This window comes from Juglans microcarpa x Juglans regia, chromosome 7D (genome assembly GCF_004785595.1).
Source record: "Juglans microcarpa x Juglans regia isolate MS1-56 chromosome 7D, Jm3101_v1.0, whole genome shotgun sequence".
Classification (NCBI taxonomy): domain Eukaryota; kingdom Viridiplantae; phylum Streptophyta; class Magnoliopsida; order Fagales; family Juglandaceae; genus Juglans; species Juglans microcarpa x Juglans regia.
The window spans coordinates 6,955,982-6,977,237 of NC_054606.1; the positions used below are offsets into that span (position 1 = coordinate 6,955,982).

At 38.2% G+C, this 21,256-nt stretch overlaps 4 protein-coding genes and 1 pseudogene across 4 annotated transcripts; 3 read left to right on the forward strand and 2 right to left on the reverse strand.

Moving 5' to 3' along the window:
* Positions 1-1,934: 1,934 nt before the first annotated feature.
* On the forward strand, positions 1,935-5,237 carry LOC121239044 (zinc finger CCCH domain-containing protein 25-like). Its single transcript, XM_041136162.1, has 4 exons — positions 1,935-2,177; positions 2,268-2,377; positions 2,483-2,670; positions 4,080-5,237. Exons 1-4 carry the CDS (start codon positions 2,005-2,007, stop codon positions 4,932-4,934), a joined length of 1,326 nt encoding a protein of 441 aa, XP_040992096.1. The 5' UTR covers positions 1,935-2,004; the 3' UTR covers positions 4,935-5,237.
* Positions 5,238-5,951: 714 nt separating this feature from the next.
* Positions 5,952-8,927, reverse strand: LOC121239043 (laccase-17-like). The gene is made up of 6 exons (XM_041136161.1): positions 8,737-8,927; positions 8,477-8,628; positions 8,103-8,350; positions 7,509-7,637; positions 6,422-7,399; positions 5,952-6,218 (listed from the first exon to the last, which is right to left on the reverse strand). Exons 1-6 carry the CDS (start codon positions 8,860-8,862, stop codon positions 6,088-6,090), a joined length of 1,764 nt encoding a protein of 587 aa, XP_040992095.1. The 5' UTR covers positions 8,863-8,927; the 3' UTR covers positions 5,952-6,087.
* A 3,408-nt stretch (positions 8,928-12,335) lies between these two features.
* LOC121239518 (putative receptor-like protein kinase At3g47110) lies at positions 12,336-14,164 on the forward strand. Its single transcript, XM_041136776.1, has 3 exons — positions 12,336-12,763; positions 12,940-13,238; positions 13,677-14,164. Exons 1-3 carry the CDS (start codon positions 12,336-12,338, stop codon positions 14,162-14,164), a joined length of 1,215 nt encoding a protein of 404 aa, XP_040992710.1.
* LOC121239045 (probable LRR receptor-like serine/threonine-protein kinase At3g47570) lies at positions 13,966-14,921 on the forward strand. Its single transcript, XM_041136163.1, has one exon. It carries the CDS (start codon positions 14,269-14,271, stop codon positions 14,830-14,832), a length of 564 nt encoding a protein of 187 aa, XP_040992097.1. The 5' UTR covers positions 13,966-14,268; the 3' UTR covers positions 14,833-14,921.
* Positions 14,922-18,120: 3,199 nt separating this feature from the next.
* LOC121239042 lies at positions 18,121-20,424 on the reverse strand (annotated as a pseudogene).
* Positions 20,425-21,256: the final 832 nt, after the last annotated feature.

Here is a 21,256-nt window from a genome sequence, read left to right on the forward strand (position 1 = left end):
AATCACTATAACTAATATAGTCTAATATTAATACTCTCATATAGTCTAATATAGTTATAGCTATGTTAATAGTCTAATATATTATATAGTTATACTAATTAGTAATCACTATAACTAAATCACTATAATCAAATCACTATAGTCTATAACTATTAACTATGTATTAAATGTATTTCAAATATATATAAATTATAATTATCAATTTTCCAAACCATCAAAAAAAATTTTTAATGATCATTTAAAAAAAAAAAAAAAAAAAAGGAACAAAACAATTGAAAGTTGAAACCAAAGGGCCGTTTCCTCTCACAATTCCAGTTTATACTATAAACCCTAAAACAATTTCAAAGGCGCCCCTTCTCTCACTATCGTCTCTCGTCTCCGGATCTCTAGGCTCCTCTCGTCTCCGTCTCTCTACCTCCCCTCACCGGCCGTCGCACAGACCGCGAGCTCACGGCATCACTGTCGTCGTCGAACCTCCCTCACGGACTTACGGCATCTCCTCACTCTCGTCTCTCGTCTCCGCCTCTCCAGTCTCTGCCTCTACTCTGCCCTCTCGTCTCCGTCTCTCTAACTCCCCTCACCGGCCGTCGCACATACCGTGAGCTCACGGAATCACTGTCGTCGTCGAAGCTCCCCTCACGGACTTACGGCCTCACCTCACGTCTCTCTGTCTTCGATTCCTCACGGTAATTTTTCTCCATTATTTTTTTCATTTCACTTATTTAAGTTATTTGAAATTAATTCAATTTATATGAATCATTAGGGTTTTGTGATTGTGTTTGTGTTTGTGTTATTATGGTTTTGTGATTGTGTTATTAGGGTTTTGTGATTGTGATTGTGAAATTACATGAAAGTGCAGTTTATTGTTGATGGGAACCTTCTGTAATTCCCCCCCTCCTCTCCATATGCGTGAACTTGAGTCCGCAAGTTGCCAATGGTTAGAATTCTGTGTTTGTGTATATGGATTAACTTTTTTGAATTTATATGTATTTTTGTGTGTCTGTGTGTCTGTGTCTGTGTGTGTTTGTTTATATTTATATGTCTGTGTGTGTGTGTGTGTCAGTGTATTGGAACATTTGAAACTTCCGAAGATAACTGAACATTTGAATTTATATGCGTGTTTGTGTGTGTCAGTGTATATGTCTCTGTGTGTGTGTGTGTGTGTGTGTTTGATAGTTTGTGTATATGGATTGCATTGTAAAACAGATTGTGTTTTATATGTGTGTTTGATAGTTTGTATTTTTTTAGTAAAAGAAGGGAAACCGGACCGGACTGGAAACCGGTAAAACCGGAGATACCGGTTTAGGAGGGTAACCGGTGTATAATCGGTTTTGAAAAATACAAAACTGGTACATACCGGTTCGGTCTTAAATTTTGTCCAAAATCGGACCAGACTGGTTACACCCCTATATGTTAGTTATTGAAAATGATAAAAATTTTAAAATTTAATTTAAAATTTAAATTAAAAAAAAATACTGATAACATGAGACTGTCATTTAATACGTATAATATTATATATAAAATTGTACGTACTATAACGCTACTCCTGTTGAGACAAAACATTTATAATAAGACTCGGCTAGATGATATTAATAGAGATGATATTAATATAGCATTTTTATAATTTTATTTTAATTAAATGAAACGTGCTTTTTTTAAAATTTGAATTTCACATAAAAAATTATTGTTTATGATGAAATGTTATTTTTATTTTAGTTGATGGAAAAGGCTTTTACATCAGCGTTACGTTCAGTGCATAAAAAATTAAGTATATAATTTTATTTATTTTTATTTTTTTTAAGAATTTTGTGCACACAACTTGTTATAAATAGATTTTTTGGGCCTTGTTTGATGGACTTCAGTTATGCTAGCCCAAACAGAAGGGCTGCAAATGACCCCAAAGCCTTTCATTTTAAAGACCTAAAAGCAGATATTTTTTTGAATAATTGGGGAAATTTGACAGACTAGCGAGCCGAGTAGTAGCATCGACGATCAAAGCAAGCGATGAACCCGTTAACCCTAGTTAAACGCCTTCAGAAGATCAATTCGAAAGAAGCGGAGTTAGGGATATCCGACGAAGCATCATGGCACGCCAAGTACAAAGAATCAGCTTATGTCTTCGCCGGTGGCATTCCCTTCGATCTCACCGAAGGCGATCTCCTCGCTGTTTTTGCCCAGTAAGTCCCATGTTAAATCTTTTTCGAATTTTGGAATCTGGAATCCTTCTATTCCTCAAGAACATTTGGAACTCCCTTAATGATTTTCAGGTACGGGGAGATTGTTGATGTCAACCTTGTTAGAGACAAAGGCACTGGTAAATCCAAAGGCTTTGCATTTATTGCATATGAGGACCAGAGAAGTACAAATCTCGCTGTAGGTTGGTTTGTCTCTCTTTGTCTCTTCTTTTTTCACTCTTTGGAGATTGTGAGAAGAAATTACCTGGCTCAATATTAATTTTTTGTTGTTGTTTGCGCTTTCTTAGATAATTTGAACGGAGCACAGATATTAGGCCGAATTATTAGGGTGGATCATGTTAGTAATTATAAAAAGAAAGAGGAAGAAGACGAGGAGACCGAGCGGAAGAAGAGGGAGGAGCGAGGTGTGTGCCGTGCTTTTCAAAGAGGCGACTGTACTCGTGGAGCCGGATGCAAATTTTCTCACGATGAACAGGTACATTCCTTCGAGGTTTTAGAGAAGGATATCAAAGTAGTTCCATGGTTTGATATTCATCTTTGAAATCTAGAGATGGTTTTAATTGTTTTAATGAGTATTTTTGGCTTTTTATTGTTAATTAGTTTTAAAGGTATACATAGGATCTTATATTCTTGATGAAAATAACTTGGGGGCTATTACTAGATATTGTTCTATTGAGCTATGGAATTGATGCCAAACCCTCACTTCATGTCATCTCTAAATGTAGCTGTGTGTGCTGGATAAATTTAGCTAAACTGTACTTTTATGGGGCGAATTGGTGATATGAACAATAGATGTTATGGTGGACCATTAATCTTCTAGTTCTAAAAGGCAATTTTTGGCATTTCAAAAGTTGTTAATGCGTGAGTTGTCATATATCTGGATCATACCCTGTGATCCCTGTGCATTACATTTCTAAATTGATGTTATCTTTTGTATACCTCCTTGTGTACTTGGGTTATGCCTATTCTTATTAATACAATCGTTTACATGTAAAAAAAATATATCTTGTGCATTAGACGCTTGTTGACTGAATGAGATATTGGATTCTGTGGATGATACTGTTTTTTTTTTTTTTTTTGGATCGGTTAGTAGAGATAATCTTTTCCCTTCTCCGTTGCGTTTGTGTTCCCGGTTTTATATGATTGCTAACATGTTGGTTGTCAAAGAGAGGGCTTGCACTTAAGTAGGGACAGCTATAATAATTTGAGAAATGCTTTAGCCATAAAAGGATTACACAAAAGTAAACTAAAAAACTGATGTGGCTTGATGTGGTACGTCAGATTGTGAAGTTACTTTTATTGTAAAGTAGATCTAATGGATTACATGAAACCACGTCAGTTTATAAGTTTACTTTTGTGAAATCCCTTTGTGTTTGTAGCACTTTTCTAATAATTTATTAATGTAGTAGATCAATTTTTTTTTGTGGTTGATCCAAAAACTGACGCATTTAATTTCTCCACCAAAAGATGAGGAACATTACGAGTGGTTTGGGAATGGGGTTAGGATGCTTGATTTAATTAATGGTTAGACTTGGTTTGAGACTAGGGGCGAGAATAATACCTGAAGGAGACTACAGAATAATGCGATATATATATGTATGTATGCATACCTAACCCAGGAGTGCATCACACATTTCAGTGAATTTTAACCGGTCCAAGTCTCAGCTTGCTCAGCAATTTACTGATTTCCAGATTCATTGTTTTTCATGCAAAGTCTAGATAGATGATGCATGAGCACCCACCTTTTAAGGGTAGGGGGTTGGTTTTCTTGTGTTTTAATACATTTTGAAGTGAGGATTCTGTGCAGAACCAATCTTACTAAGCTTATTTTTTCATTTTTGCCATGTTTGGTGCTCATATGTGCTTTGTTCTTTCTATTCCCAGAGAGCTGCAAATACAGGTTGGGGTCCTGAGAATGCAGCAAGTTCAAGATGGGGACATGACAAGTTTGAGGGTCCGAAATGGGGCGAGAAACGATCTGACAACAATCCATCAAGTCCTGTTCAGGAGCCTATGATTCAAGATGGTTTTAGACGGGATGACAAGGATTCACGCTCTAGATCAAAGGCCAAGGAGAGGCCCTTAGAGAGCAACCCCAGGCTAAGTGATAGGAGGGAGGAAAACAGACTGAGAAGGCATGATGATGAGGAGTTTGAGCCAAAGTTGAGAGAAGATCATGATAGGAGGCAGGATAAGAGACCGGGAAGGCACAACGATAGTGAATTTGAATTGAAGTCAAGAGACCTTAGGAGGGAAGAAAGAAAATCAAAAGGAAATGATGACAATGGGTTTCAGCCAAACTCGGGAGAAGTTCGTGATTGGAGGGAAGAAAAGAGATTGAGAAGGCACGATGGTGATGAATTTGAACCGAAGTCAAGAGAGGATGCAAGAGAAGAAAAGAGATTAAGGCTGCAAGACGCTGGTGACTTGGAGCTGAAGTCAAGAGGTGGAAGGGAAGAAAAGAGATCAAGAAGGCGTGATGATGATGAATTTATGCCAAAGTTGAGAGAAGATGGAATTGAAGAAAAGAAATTGAGAAGGCATGGTGATGATGAATTTGAGCCGAAGTTGAGAGAAGATAGAAGGGAAGAAAAGAAATTGAGAAAGCATGAGTCAGATCCCTATCTAGAAGAAAAACGAGATAAAGGTGGGGATTTGAAGTCAACTCATCATAGGGATTCCGCATCTCATCCTAAGAGAGGGAGAGAAGAATACAGCCGGCATAGATCAGACAGATAGGGATATTCATTAAATGACAACGGGGATAAACTCTCTTTGGAATCACTGCTTTCTGTGCAACGGGATCATTTCCGTGTACAATCTAATGCTGTGATTCTAATTCGTCAGGCTTGGCTGAGGTCTCTTGTGTGCTTCGTCTGCGTTGTTTCCCTCTGCCGTACGTGGCTGGCAGGTGTAGCTAGAACCTCGACAGGTAATTTTCATGGATATGGACATTTACCTACCTGCCAAGTGGACTTGGAATGTTTGATTAATTGTGGAGTTATTGCAATCCTCTAATGATGAAGATTTCGTTTGTCACCATTTTCATAAAGTTTGAAAATGCCATATTTGAACATTTCATTAAGTTTTAACCGAAATTTAAGATTTGTGAAATAAATAAGAGATAAAATAGACTTTGCACCATGCACAGCCCATTGACATGAGTACAGACGTACTTGGTCATTTTGATTTTTATGACTCGAGATAAAATCGATGGGTTGATGCATTGTCTATTTTATTGTGCGGATCGAGTCGGAAAGGTTCCGAACTCTTAATTCATATTATGGGCAGAACCTTTTCTTTGGTAGATTTCTACTTACTGGGGTTTGACAGAACACGTGATTATTACACGTGGTCAAAGTCCACGTAACAACTGCGGTGCCCACATTATGAGAGTAGTGGTTTGGTTTGAGAGGATGTCGTGTTGAGTGATATTAGATACAGTTACGAGTTATACAAAAGTGGAGGTGTGTCGTATATTTCTTTTAAAAAGAAAATAATGTCTACTATTAAAAAATTAATTTTTTTTACTTATATCTTATATTTATTCATTTTCTTCAAAAATAGTACACGACACGTGCACTTTTGACTACAAATATAGTTTCTCATTCAGTAAGGAGCCAAAAATTTTAATAGGAAGAAGAGAATAGTGCTTACTCTTAACAATGTTGATATCAAGGTGATCTTTTCACACGATTTACATTGAGAATCCGAAATGTTACAAAAAGCTGTGATCCACTCTTGAATCCTATAAAGCTCCTCCACATGACATGGATAAATAGAGTAATTGTTTAAATGCTAAAGAAGGGCCAAAACATGAGTTTCAAATGGGTTATAAAGATATAAAAACTTGGTACAATTTCTGATAGGAGAGAATGAAGACTGTGAAAGGTCAACACTTTGGAAGATCTGCCGGCGGATGAAGCAGCTTCTGATTTGGAAGCTTTCCATCTAAGACCAACCAACCCATCTTTAAGCCCCAGCTGGTGTGGATCTCCAGGTGGCAATGCATGAACCAAACCCCTGTTGCCACATAATTGTTGTCGTTGTCATCATCACAAGGCAAAAACATTTAATGACATGTTGATGCAAATTAATGACAGCAGACAGAACATTTAACAACATCACTAATATTAGTTGAATATGATAGATTAATTGTTTATCATAAACATATGGAATGAACTTAATTAACCGTATGATAATATTATGGTCTTCTTCCTGCTCACCTGGGTTATCTGCGAGAAAACGGATGGCCACCCAACCCCCTGAGGGAACACCAACTGTGTTTCTTTCAATAGGATCAACAAGATTGAACTTTGCCGGGTCTTTATTAGGATCAAAGTTTCCAAAACCTTGCCCAACAACAAAGAAATTAAAGCCATGCAGGTGGAGAGGGTGGCTCTCAGCACCAAGAATGCTTGTGTCCTGCATCACAAGCTCCACACTAGTGTTAAAAGCCAAGACTACCAGCTTTGTCTCATTGCTCACCATAGTGTTGTTTGGTGGGGTACCCGTATAATTAAAGGGAAAAATGGGACTGATTGGAAAGTCAGAGGTGTAAACACCCTTAGATTTCCCAAAGAAGTGAGACTGGAGGAGGGCAGTGGTTGGGAGTGCAAAGGATATGTTGTTAACAGAAGCAGCGAACCTTGTTCCATTAGGACCTTGGCAGGTCTGGTTATGTTGGCAGGGGCTTGTTCCAAGGCCTACCGTGAAGAAAAAACGCCTATCAACTTTTTGAGGGACACTTGCAGGGAATTGAGCACTTGCCAAGCTACGAAGTCTGTTCGTAAAACTTGTAGCAAAGGACGTGTCATTGAGAGGAGGAAGAACAGGTTTGAAAAGCTGAAGCTTTCGAAAATGATCAGAAGCAACTGAATGAAGGGTTTGGGGTGGAAATTCATATTCTAGTATACCGGCAACAGTGGAGTTGTCAAAAGTGCCTAGGCCAGTCACATATGGTCTAGCAGTCATGAAAAATGTGGCATTGGGGAAGTCTGCTTTGGTCTTTAGAAGAACATTCGTGGTCTGTCCCGGGGCTATGAGAACTATGTTAGTCTCAAAAGGTTTAACGTAGATAGCATCAGCTTCGACAACTGTGAGCGTGTGGTTTGAAATGCTGAAGAAGAGCTCGTCGTTGAGTGCAGCATTGATCAATCGGAGAAGGTAAGTCTTCCCGGGCTTTACTTTCAGCTTGAATGTGTCTGTCATTTACATGAAATCAAAATATTGAATCTATTAGGATGAAATATATAACGTCCTATTTTCTTGAAAGTGCAACATGATCGACGATATATATAAAGCATTTGACACCTTTGGCAGAACAGTTATAGAGTGGCCCTGGAAGTCCATTAATGGTATACGCATCAGAGACATTTGGACCGCCTCCTGTTTGCATGGCTTGGTTAATTACTGCCTCAGTATCTACGTTCCACCATTCTCCTGAAATGATACATTAATATCCATTAATTTATTGGTATCAAAGTTTGTATTCAGGTACCGTATTATAGCTCTTGGGCCACAAAATTAATAAGATTTCTCATCGAATTAACTCTTTCAAATTAAAAACTCTATTTACTATGTATATATAAAATAAGTCAAGGTATGCTAATTTAGTCACGTAAGTGCTATTTATTCCAAAAAAAATGTTAAAATCTCACAAAAATAAATCCATAATCTAACATGATTTCATATATTGATAGGTACATTAGATCTACTTTACGATAAAAGTAACTTTACAATCTAACGTACGTACAACATCAAGTCATTTGAGCTTGTGGATTAATTATTTTTGTGAGAGACTTAAACATATATATATGCATACATCAAGTATACGACTAGTTAATATAAAGATTAGGGCGCATGAGTACTAAATTTGAGATCGCTAATTAATTAGTAATTACGTACCGAAGATGACTGGAACTAATTCCTTGTAGGGTTTGGCAAATGGGTAAGGAACGCCACGCTTGGGAAGAATGATAAGAGGACCATATACAGTTGACCTAAGCCACGATATGTGGGCATGCCAGAAAAGAGTGCCTCTCTGGCCTACAATGGTGAAGTTGTACACGTAGGTCTGGCTAGTTTGAATGGGACACTGGGTTACATATGCTGGACCATCAGCCCACCCTGTTTGAAGCTGTCGAATGCCATGCCTGTTTTAAAGAAATTAATATTATACCATGCATATATAATCACATGCATGATTTAGATATCACTCGTACGTACGTACCAACTGGATGGTGTATATATATAACCATGCATGAAACTGTATTAATTACCAGTGGATGGAGATATTGTTCTGGACATGATTAACCACTTTGATAAGAAGTTGGTCACCCTCCCTAGCTACAATGCGAGGCCCAGGAAACTGCCCGTTTACTGTCACAATGCTCTTTGTGTGGCACAGTCGCGTCACATTTTGCAGTTTGATCTGCAAAATAATCCAGAAATTAGTACTGTTAAAAGAAACAAAAATCAGCTGGTGCAAGCTTTCTGTATATATGTTAGACGCTAGCTAAGGCATGCATGCAGCACATACATCAAACTTGTAGTGCCTGGTTATGCCAGCAAGTGCAATCTCAGGAACGAGACACACCGTAGTGAATGAGAAAAGAAAGAGTACTCCCGGAAATATTGCTGGCGATGAAAGAAGAGAAACACCCATTGTTTGCGCCTTGAGTGTGCTAGCTTTTCTTGTGCAAATTAAGCAAGGCACTGGAGCAAGCGTGTATTGCTCGAAGCTATCCTGGGAGTGATTTTATATGCAGGTGGGAGAAAAGGTTTGGTTGAGTAGGTTATGGGAATTATTAGGCTAAGTTGGCAAAGTTTGACAGAAGATCAGAATCAGAATGAAATGCTATTTTAGGAAGGCCAGTTGTTAGAACAGCTTTTGAGTGGTTTCAAAGACAATCAATTTCCTTTTGACCTCCTTTCTGTACAAGTCAAAGCTTTTCCTTCCAATAAAATAACATCCCTGTAATGTGGTGCTTCTCAAAATTCAGTAAAAACTAGTGATTTTGATCCTGCCTGCCATGGTGAGCAACATGAAGTACTGATGATGACAAGATCATCAGGGAAAGAGAGGCTCCTTTTGTTGAGTAATGGCGTTAGAAGTATTAATACAAGTTTTATATTTTACATAAAATTTATATTTCGATGAATCACCAATTAAAAACTAGAATTAAAAAGTTAATATTTATTACAGTACTGTCACCAATAGCATAAAATTTGTAAGACTTTTGTTGTAAAATATGTAGTAATTTTAGATTTTTTTTTTCTTTTTCCTTTGTATAAAATAACATCTTGAGGCTTTTATATTTTCACAGTTTGAAATGAATTAAGTTTTCACCAAGCTTGAAGCATTAAATGAAATTGTTATCATGTAGCTTTCTCACCAGATATTCTTAATAAGTAAGAAAACAAGTACAAATTAGTAGTTTTATCCAGCAGTCGTTTTGAAGGCAGATGCATGGCATTTTTTAAGCTGTTAATTTCACTTGGACATGAGATCCAAGACTGACAGATAATAATAATATTAGATGCATATAGGGGTGTTATCAGGAGTTTAAAATTGACCGGACCGGACCGAACACCAAACCGGTTGGTCTTGGTCCCATAAATTATAGATCGAAAAAATTCAATCCGGTTTTGAAATTTATAAATTTTGGACCAGACCGGATCGAATCGAATCAAACTCCAGCTTATATATATTTTAATTTTTTTTAATAATTTAATATATTATTTTTATATAGTAACTATATAAGTTAATGATATAATTTTCATCTATTAATTTATTATCGTTGACCATATAAAATATTTTTTTAATGATTTAGTTACATAATTCATATTAATAAATCACTTAATTTTAATTTAGTAATTTAAATAATTTTTTTATTAATTTATTTTTAAAAATAAAAAATAATAAAAATAATTAGATCAAACCGAACAAACCGACCCGACTGGACCAGACTGATAGCTATCGGTCTGATTTGGAGAAAATGGTCCATCAAACCCCACATGTGAATCGGACCGATTTACACCCCTGGATGCATAGTTAAGTTAAGAAACCTCAACGACTATGATGCTTCTGGCTGATCTCTTTCAAGCATGCAAAAATAAAAGCAAACTTCTAGATAAGGACAGCCAAAAACTGAATAAGTACGAAAACTTCTAAATGATTGGTGGGTACGTTGCATCCACCTACAGCCTCCTTTATCGTGCAGCCTCTCTACCTTCAACAAATAGACAAAAATGAGCATGGTGATCATGATCATGATAGGCAATTGCTCAAGCTTATAATATTGTCTTGATCATATCTTCAGTCAAATTATTATAACATCAATCATGAACGATACGTCTGGATGAGAGATCTCAAACTAGAGTTTCACTTAAAGATGAGATCTTCACATCATTTAGGTTAATTAATTAGCAAGTTATGAGCTTGTTATAACCCCAGGAATGATGCATTATATATTTTCCTCGAAATAGCAACAAGATTAGAGCATTAGCATCGATCTCGCTAAAACTCCTAAAAAGTCAAATTATGAACTTCGTGGTCTTCAAACCCGCTGGTATTGGATTTAGTAAAACAAAAGGGTTTAAGCTTTTAGCTATAGTAAGTCCATCGTTTTCTCCATACATAGCGAGGTACTGTTCATTGCCAAATCATTATTTTATTCTAAAATCGCATCTCCTCAATCGAAACATTTTATTTCCCTCGTGAATCCGTTCTCCCCAAAACCATTCACTTTCTCTCCCTTTCTCCCTCGCCGAACACGCCCTTCATTTTTTTCTCCCCGTTTCTCTCTTCCCTTCTCTTTCTCATAGGTTGTCTTTTTGGCCCGATACTCCCTCTCTCCCATTCTCTCTATTTTTTCCTTTTTTTTTTTCCAGTTCTCTTACTGTTTTCATTACCCCAGGACTGTCATAGTTGGGAATCTGGTACTAGGAGAAGGAGCCATCGATTTGCAAGAGAAAATCGATTTTAATCAACTGGTCAGGCCTCTGTTAGGGTTCTATTGTGCTTCACAGAAGGTAATCAACTCTCATTCTCTTGTTTTTTTCGATTTGTAATTTTATTGTTTAGTTTTGGTTTTAGCTTGATCTGATCTGCATCATGTTTGGTTGTGATGGGGTCTTAAATAATGCTTCATATCGTATTTTTCTACATTTCCAAAAGATGGCCTGCAACCTTTAGTTTGGTGATTAGGCGTGCAAGGAGAGTGGGATTATTGACGTCCCCATAAAGATAACCAAAACTCATAGTGAGATTATAATGTATTTTTTTGGAGAAACCCCACAAAGTGGCTATGAGTGCGGTACCTCCAATGTGACACAAAATTGGCTATGTTCTGGGTCATAGGGTATGGGTATTCATCAATGGATTTGTTGTTGTCTTTGTTTCTTTTGGTTGTTTAGCAATCACTTAGGCCTCAAAAGTCAAGAGTCATACGATAAACTAATATTGGCAATGTCAATTTATCAAATAATCAAGATGACTATGAATAATTGGAAGGCATATTGCAATTTTCTTTTTTTGGCTGAAGTTCTATTCCAATTTCATTAGGATTGTAGTTCTCTCAGTCATATTAAATGATCCTTTAGCCATTTATGGTTAGAGATATGATGCATTACTTTATACGCTATGGATACTTTCAAGTATGGTAAAAGGAAGAATTCCCAATCTTATTTTTTTTTTAAACTTATTGTAGGGTGTTTCCTGCATAACAAAGTTAATAAGGACTTTCTATTGTCAACTTATCAAAAAAAAAAAAAAAAGGACTTTCTACTGTTATGGTATATATTGTATAGTAAAAATGTGGTTTGGTAGTCATGATTTGTTGATGAGATGAATTTTGGATGGTGGTTTTTTCCATGGTGGTCTTTTTATCCTGTTCTTTTTTCTTGGAGAATGGTAATATAGTAAACCATTTTGCCTTTTATCTCCAGCGAGATCTGCTTCATTGTGAAACTGGTTTGACATTTACAACTAAAAAAGAAATATTAAAACACTCCTTGTTGCAAGTTTCTACAGAGAGAAGAAACCAATAATTGCAAATACTGGTGGAGTCTCATTCGACACCTTATGGAGGTGGTGTCAGAATGTTATAGTTGTCTTTGTTTATTGGTAAAGAGTGTATGTATGCTAGTTGCTATTTGGTATGCTATGGCATCGCTCAGTGGGAAAGTAGAGTCAATGGTTTGGACCTAAAAGACAAGAACTTGGTTGGCACCATATCACCCAACATTAGAAATCTTTCTTTCCTTCGATCCCTCAACCTTGCAATTAACTCCTTCTATGGTCGAATCCCCTCGGAAGCTGGTCACTTGATTAGGCTTCAGAGTTTAAACCTGAGTTATAACTCATTGGAAGGAGAAATTCTTGTCAATCTGTCTCACTGTTCCAACCTTATGTATCTTGGTCTCCAGTACAACCATCTAGTGCAACAAATACCATCTGAACTTGGCTCTTTGTCCAAACTCAAGAATCTATATCTTGCCAATAACCAGTTAAGTGGAAAGTTCTCACCTTCTATGAGAAACCTCTTTTCTCTCCAATATCTTTGGTTTTCATATAACACTTTGGAGGGAGAAATTCCAGATACATTATCCCAGATGATAAGCTTGGAAACTTTTTAAGTAGGCAAGAATAATCTTTCTGGTGTGTTTCCACCTTTCCTTTACAATTTTTCATCAATCAAAATCATTTCCTTGGCTTTAACAACTTTTCTGATGACCTCAGGCTTGACTTAGGCATTGCACTTCCAAATCTTCAAAAGCTTGCTATGGCAGGAAACAAATTTACAGGAAGCATTCCATCTGCATTGTCCAATGCTTCAAATTTTCAAGAAATTGATATCCCTACGAATTATTTTACGGAAAACATACCTTTGGAGTTTGGTAATCTACGAAATCTTACATGGCTTAATGCAAACAGGAATCTTTTTGGAAATTATTCAGTTGATGATTTGAGTTTTCTTAGACTTTTGACCAATTGCAACCAGTTACAGACACTCGATATCAGCTACAACCGGCTTGGAGGTGAGCTACCTGATGCGATAACAAACTTCTCAACCCAAATAACATGGCTACAGCTAGGAGGGAATTTCATTGAGGGAAGCATACCTACGAAGGTATCAAATCTAGTTAGCCTAACTCAACTTGGTCTAGAACAAAATTTGTTAACGGGAAATATTTCAGCTTCAATTGGTGAGCTCTCAAACTTGAAAAGATTGTACTTATGTGAAAACAACTTGACAGGGGAGATCCCGACTTCTCTTAGCAACATGACTCAATTGTTGGAGCTCTATTTGTATAATAACAGTTTGGAAGGAATCATACCCTCAAGTCTTGGAATGTGTAGCCACCTGTAAGATGTACAATTTTTCCATAATAAACTAAATGGCACTATACCCAAAAAACTCCTTAGTCTTCTAGTCCTTTCTCGAGTCCTTAGTGTGTCTCATAACTCTTTGACAGGAAGCTTGCTACCAGAAGTTGGAAACCTGAACACTTTTGTTTACCTAGATATTTCATTCAACAAATTTTTCAAAGAGATTCCCGCGGAATTAGGGGATTGTTTGGGGTTGGAAGCACTTTACGTGCAAGGGAACTTCTTTGAAGGAACCATTCCAGATTTAAGTAAGTTAAGGGGTGTTCAATATCTTGATCTTTCCCACAACAACTTGACTGGCCAAATTCCAAACTACATGGTTAGTTTTTCCATGCTGATAAACTTGAATCTGTCTATCAACAATCTTGAGGGAGAGGTGCCCATACAGGGGGTCTTCAGAAATGCAACTATAATTGAAGTATATGGCAACAATGGGCTTTGTGGGGGAATCCAAGAGCTGCAATTGCGCACACGTTCCAATAAGCATAGAAATCGTGTTGTTTTTAAGTTGATTCTGGCAATAGGCATTCCTGCTTTCTCCGTGGTGGTGTTGTCTTTGATTTCCTTGTGCTGATTGAGAAAGTCAATAAAAAATGTCTTCCCACTTCTACCTTTGGACACTTCTACCAAAATATTTCTTATCAAGAACTACTCAATGCAACCGATGGATTCTCTGAGATGAATTTGATTGGTTCAGGTAATTTTGGCACTGTCTATAAAGGAAAGCTTGGTCTCGATGAAGTCAGTGTCACAGTCAAGGTACTCAACATGAAAAAGAAGGGAGCGTCCAGAAGCTTCATCGCTGAATGCCAAGTCTTAAGGAACATCCAGCATCGAAACCTAGTTGATATTTTAACTGCTTGCTCAAGTATTGATTTTGGGGGCCAAGATTTCAAACCTTTAGTATATGAGTTCATGCCAAATGGGAACTTGGACATATGGTTGCATCCAGAAGATGGGCTCAAGCAGCTGAGAAATTTAAGCCTTATTCAGAGAGTAAACATTGCAATAGATGTGGCTTCTGCTTTGCTTTATCTTCATCATGAATGCCATATACCTATTATTCACTGTGATTTAAAGCCAAGCAATATTCTTCTCAATGATGAGCTGACTGCTCATATAAGTGATTTTGGTTTGGCACGACTCCTTTCAAAATCGAACAAGCACGCTTTTCCTAGTCAATTAAGCTCAACTGGGATTAAAGGAACCATTGGGTATGCTGGTCCAGGTACTATTTCATGATTTCTCATTTGTTTAGTGTCAAATGATAAAGGAAAAAGGAAATAAAGAACAAAAACAATTGGATTTTAATGATATTGGATTTACTTCTATACAAATTTAGCGAAAGAAGTCATCAATAATCAAAACAAGGAAGCCCACCAAAAAAATGTCTATGTCACCCATTATTACCGTGATGACATAGACCCACATATGAACTTTTCAAAGACGACTTGAACCTCCATATTTGTCAAACTGGCATTGTCGGGACGAGTGATGGAGATTCTAAACGAATCAATTTTGAACGAAGTATGCGAAACTAAGAATTTGGTTACATGTAGGAGTGACTGGACAAGCTGTGAACAGACTGAAGGCTTGATATTGGTCTTTCAGAGTGGCCTTGCCTGTTCAGCAGAATCTCCAAAGGACAGAATGGACATGAGAAGAGCTGCAACATAATTGCTTTCAATCAGAGACAAAATCATTGGGAACGCAAACCAGAACGTACATAATGGAAATGAGAAAAGCCGATCAGTTAAAGTTTCTGAAAAATGTCAATGAGGGTAATTTTCCACTTTCTACAAGTCTAGTGGGTTAGAACACTGTTCTTTGTCTATTATACAGAAAATAACATGTTTCGCCTGACTTCCAAGTACGAAAACGTGAGAATCGTAACGTCGGGATAATAATAATACGGGTCACGTATCCCAACGATAAGTGCTCAAGTATGTGCAACACACAAGAAGTGCACAACAAAAGTCGCAGTGGTTAATTAAGAGTTAACCAATTAAGTTCAAGATATTTAAATACAGATATCCAAAATAAATTGCCTTTAAAAAGTTATACAGTTATCTAATATAAATAAAATATAAACCAAATACATAGCCAAAAACTGGGAGACAAATCCCAATACACGAGCAAGTGATCCCAAATCACTTCTCCGGTGGAGCCGAATCCTTAAGCTCTTCGTCTTCATCTGCATCAACATTTACGATACCATAAAACGGTACCGCAGGGTATCAAATACCGTAAGATTATGAATCTCAGCAAGTAATCAATCAAGCAACCCAAGAGATAAAAATGCATTAATACAACCAACAAACATGTGTACCTGATGAAACGCAAATGTGACCCAAAAACCTCATTTTGCCCCGAAAATGATTATTTTCCAACGCACTCCAAAAATTCCATTTGACTCAAAACACGCCATGAATAATATCCTTCATTTTCTCAAAAAATGACCCACGTAACCATTAAATCATAATCCGTCATTTTCTCCAAAAAAAGGCCCAACATAGTCATTTATCGACACTGTAGGCGGGAATCACATGCGAGACTCTACCACATCCCTACTGCACCATTGGCAGGAATCACAGGTGGGACTATACCATTATCGCTGCTTACCACCATTCCTACAGTTTCTTTTCACACAAGAGCTACCTATCAAAGCACTGTAGGCAGGAATCACAGGCGGGACTCTACCATCATCCCTGCTTACCACCATCTCTACCGCATGCACCGTAGGCGGGAATCACAGGCGGAACTATACCACCATCCCTACCACGTGCACCGTAGGCGGGAATCACAGGCGAGACTATACTTCCATCCCTGCTTACCACCATCCCTACAGTCTCTTTTCCTTTCTCTCAAACCGATCAATCCAATTATTTCTCACATAAAAATCTAGTATTTCAAGTATACACATGAACATGTATGTAATTATGCGAATGCCCAGTTTTCATTTACAGACATGAACATGCATGTAAATACATTGTATATGACACAACACAAATATTCAATAGCTAACAAAACCCAACATAAACCAATCATACAACAACTCCATCCTCCAATCTAACCGACCCCCTTACTCTTTGGACTCAGTTCGGCACAATAAACTAGTTCACAGTAAATATGAGTTAGTGTAAAAATGCATTTAAATCTCAAAAGTTCTTTGGAAAAATACTTACAGTGCTATAATATAATTTTCGAAGGATCACGGATGTGCTAGAAGTGGTGACACAACAATGTAACAGTGAAAAAAGACAAAGGTCGTGGGTCTCAAAACCTAACCTTTGAACGAAGACTTGAGATTACTAGGGAATGGCTTATGGATGTTAGTGAAGCTAATGTTAGTGGTGGTTGATCGTGGGTGGCGGCGTGGGCGGCGTTGAAGTCCAAAAAGCTCAAATCGGAAATAGAGATGGATGGCTTCATCGGTAGTGGATCGGGGCTAAGGATGGGTGAGTTAGATAGCTGGGGGACCAATGGTGGTGTGGTGAAAATGTGGTGGTCAAAGGTGGCGCGACAGCGGCGCGCGAGTTCAATGGGTCGGGTGGCTTGAAGCCGTGCGTGGAGGCGGACGACGGCGCGAGAGGGGTCGAAAACGAAGGGAGTGGTCGCCAGTCGGTGGGGAAGAGGTTGGGAGAGGCGGTGACGGTAATGAGCGGCGCACGGCGGCGCTGCAGGGGGAAGAAGAAAACGGACGGGGGAGGGGGAGGGGCTTCGCGTGCTAGAGGAAAAGCAGGGGAGGAAGAAAGAAAAGGAAGAAAAAGAGAAAAGAGAAAAAGAAAAGAGGAAAAAGAAAAGGAATGGAAATAAATGGATTCCAGTCTTTCAACTCAGGGTCTCGAAACTGATTTAACGAAAACGATTTCAAAACAACAATTTAAATAAACTAATTTAAAATAAAGAGAAATTTAAATAATGAATAATAATTAATAACAAGAAAATACATTAAATTAACAGTTAAAAACCTTAAAATAATACCACGTAAAGCATTTAAAATTTAAAACAAGAACGCCCATAACCTTAAAAAATGCAATAATTACTTAATCAAAATACACGTAAATACTGGATATCACATAACATACTCTTGGCGTCGTTTAGAAGCAGCATATCTTGATGAAGCAACAACTATGCGCTTGGTGATGTTGTAAATTAATTAAATAGACACACAACAAAGTTAAGATACTTTCTATTCTTTATTTTCCTTTCCTTTCCAGGATTTGTTTATATGTATACAGGTTTTTCCCTTCTACCTTTTACATATTTTTTCTCCAAATATAATTTCCACAATATCTTTTAGACATACAAAATCATGCATATTTTTAAATATTGAAGGGCTTAAAGTGTTTCTTACAATCTCTCAAAAGGAAAAAGAACTCCAAAAATGCTTTTGACTGACATTTTTTTTCTCCAAGTACAAATTTTCATTTCTTCCCAAATTTATCCTCTGCTAATCAACTTGATATTTCCTGAGACCTATGGTCAAGCTCAATCATCACATTGATTGATAGAACTTGTTTTTTGGTGCTTAAATAATTATTTAGCCATTGCCAAAATCACTTCAAAAGTATGAGATGAGATCTTCACAGCAAATGCTTTCCATATTCACCAATAATCCATACATGAGCAATACCCTTCTCTAAAATGGTGAAATCGATAACGATCTCTCAGAAGTATCTCTCTACCGTAAAGCCTAGATATGAGCTTAGCAACTGAGTGGCAATCCCCACAAATACGGAGATTCTTCATAACCCGAATTGGTTAAGACAGGGCCATAGTAATAAGCCCAAAGGCAATTGCTAACTTCTCACTGTGAAGGTTTAGGGCCTGCTCCTTCATGTCTTCTTCTTCAACAAGTTGCAGGAGGTAAGACTTATTTGGCACATAACCAATTGATTTCAATCTTGCTGCAACCTCATCCAACTTAGAGTAGATTTCCATGGATAATGGATGAGAACTATCACCTGCCAGAAACTTATGAACAATACCGTTGACCTCGATTGAGCTACAACCAGGTTCTTTCTTTAGACCAGAATCTCTCATGACCTTCCTTAACCCTGAAACTCTATCCCACTTCCCTGCTTGAGCATAAATGTTTGATAAAAGCACATAGGCTCCATGATTTCTAGGGTCTAACTCAAGCAAATTGCTACAAGCCTTTTCAGCAAGCTCAAGATTCCCATGAAGTCAACAGGCCCCAAGCAGAGCCCCCCATACAGAAGCAGTACGAGCTATGGGCATTTTTTCTATCAGTTTGACTGCTTCATCCAGAAGGCCTGACCGGCCAAGAATATCAATCATGCAAGCATAGTGCTTTTCTCCAGGCACAACCCCATGAACTGACTGCATTTGATAGAATAAGGTTCGTCCCTCATTTACTAATCCTGTGTGGCTATAGGCGCATAACACATTGGTAAAAGTCATAGCATTGGGCTGGACCTTCGCTTCTAACATTTTCTAGAACAAATCTATTGCAACTCTCCCATGCCCATGCATTGCCAGGCCAGAAATCATGGCACTCCAAACAAACAAATCTTTGCTTTCCGCTGAATAGAATACCTCGAGTGCCTTCTCTAGATCCCCACCCTTAGAATACATGTCAATGAGTGAGGTCGTGAGATGACAATTTAACTTAATCCCCCGCTTCTTTATATAAACGTGGATCCACCTGCCTAAATCCATGGCTCCCAACTGAGCAGAAGCTGACAGAATACACACAAGAGTGACCTCATCTGGTTTTGCATCCTTTCTGAGCTGTAATTCACGGAAAATAGCCAAAGCCTCATTTGGCTTACTATTCTGTTCATAAGCAGAAATGAGAGCGCTCCATGCAGCAATATCTTGACAAGGCATTGCATCAAAAACACGCTGAGCCTCGTCATACTCCCCTAACTTAGCATATCCATCAAGTATAGTTGTCCAAGTGAAAATATCTCTCTCTTGCATCCCATCAAACCATTTTTTTGCCTCTTCAACACTTCCACATTTCATATACATATCAAGTATTGCATTACTCAAAGTCAAGCTCACACTAATCTCATTCTTTTCAATATACGAACACACCCACCTCCCAAACTCCAAATCCAACTTCTTCGCGCAAGCCAAAAGGATACCCACCATCGTCACATCATTTGGCTTCACATTCTCCTTTTTCATTCTCCTAAATACGTCCAGTGCCTCTTCGGGATAACCTCCTCGGGCAAAACCCATGATGATAGAATTCCAAGAAACAACATCTTTCCGTGGAATCTTTACAAACACCCCATAAGCCAAATCCAAATTCCCACACGAACCATAAAAATGCACGAGCGAATTGAGAACAACGATATCCAAACTTAGGGATGCTTTAATCACCATCCCATGAAACACTCTGCCAACCCGAAAAGCTTTAAGCTCCGAAGCTGTCTCGAGTAAGAAAGGAAAAGTAAATTTATCCGGGAGATGTTCACATTGAAGACGCATTTGCAAAAAGAGTAAGAGGCACTGAGTAGGGTCGGGGCTGGACGCGTAAGCGCGAATGAGGGTGTTCCAAGTGTAGAGATTCGGTTTGGGAATTTGATCGAATACTTGGCGAGTGTAGTCGAGGCTCAAGAACTGTGATAAGGCACTTGCTGTGATGAGCTTAGTGGCAGAGAAAGGGTCGAAGCAGATGCCGCTACGGAGCATTTGAGCATGGACTTGCTTTAGGCTCTTTAAACTTGTGCATTGGCTGATTAGTAAAACTGTCGGGTGGTTTGCGAAATACCGGTCGTCATCGATTGTTGGGGAGGTAGAGTTTGGGAGATTGGTGTGACGTGGGAAAGAAAGATGTGGGGTAATAAGAGTTGCCATGGGTGGTTTCTGGGCCTTTTGCCTAAAGGCTTCCTTTTTATATCACTTGTCTTTGGTTTTTGGCCGAGGGTCTCTGTTGCGGGCTCATGAAATGCCTCGACATGAAGAAGCTCTGGTTTTGTATACTTTTATTAGATTCAAGTTCCTTGGCCAGGTACGTAAGTTCGACCAGATCTGTTTTGTTTTGCCATAAAGTCTATCTTGAAAGATGTTTCCTTTTTGCCCCGGAAAAATTGATTGCAAGGGCTACCCTCGATCTGTTAGGACCCTTGTAATTCTCTCTGCAACTTACTGTAATGTAATGGCACTGGGTAGAACAGAATGGATGCTGCGATGCACTAGGGACAGAATGCACTGCGGTTGTTTGATAAAATGGAACAGAGACAATCCAAATGACGAAATACTGAATTCATTAGAGTAGTTACGTTGGAACTATTCGAGGTAGTCCCTTCCTCTAGCTACAAGCTTACTACTATGGAAATAATCTCACAATCCAGAATGCCCCCTGCACAAGTCCTCTCTCGCCTCATAATAACGACTCTATAACAACCTTTCCCAGGCAAAGCTACAGTCACCCCTCTGGAATGAAAGACAGAACACACCGTTTTGGTTTGTGCAGGCTGCGTATTGCCTAGAGATAAAAGCCCATTTACATTCTGAAACACAAAAAAGAACCTACTAATTCAAACGCACCGTTTTGGCTTGTAAATGCCAAAACGGTGTGTTTTAACAACTGAAATATAAAGACTCTGATAAACGGGACGCACCGTTTTGGCTTATACATTATAAAACGCTGCGTCTCACACTTATTCCCCTAAACGCACGCTGCCTG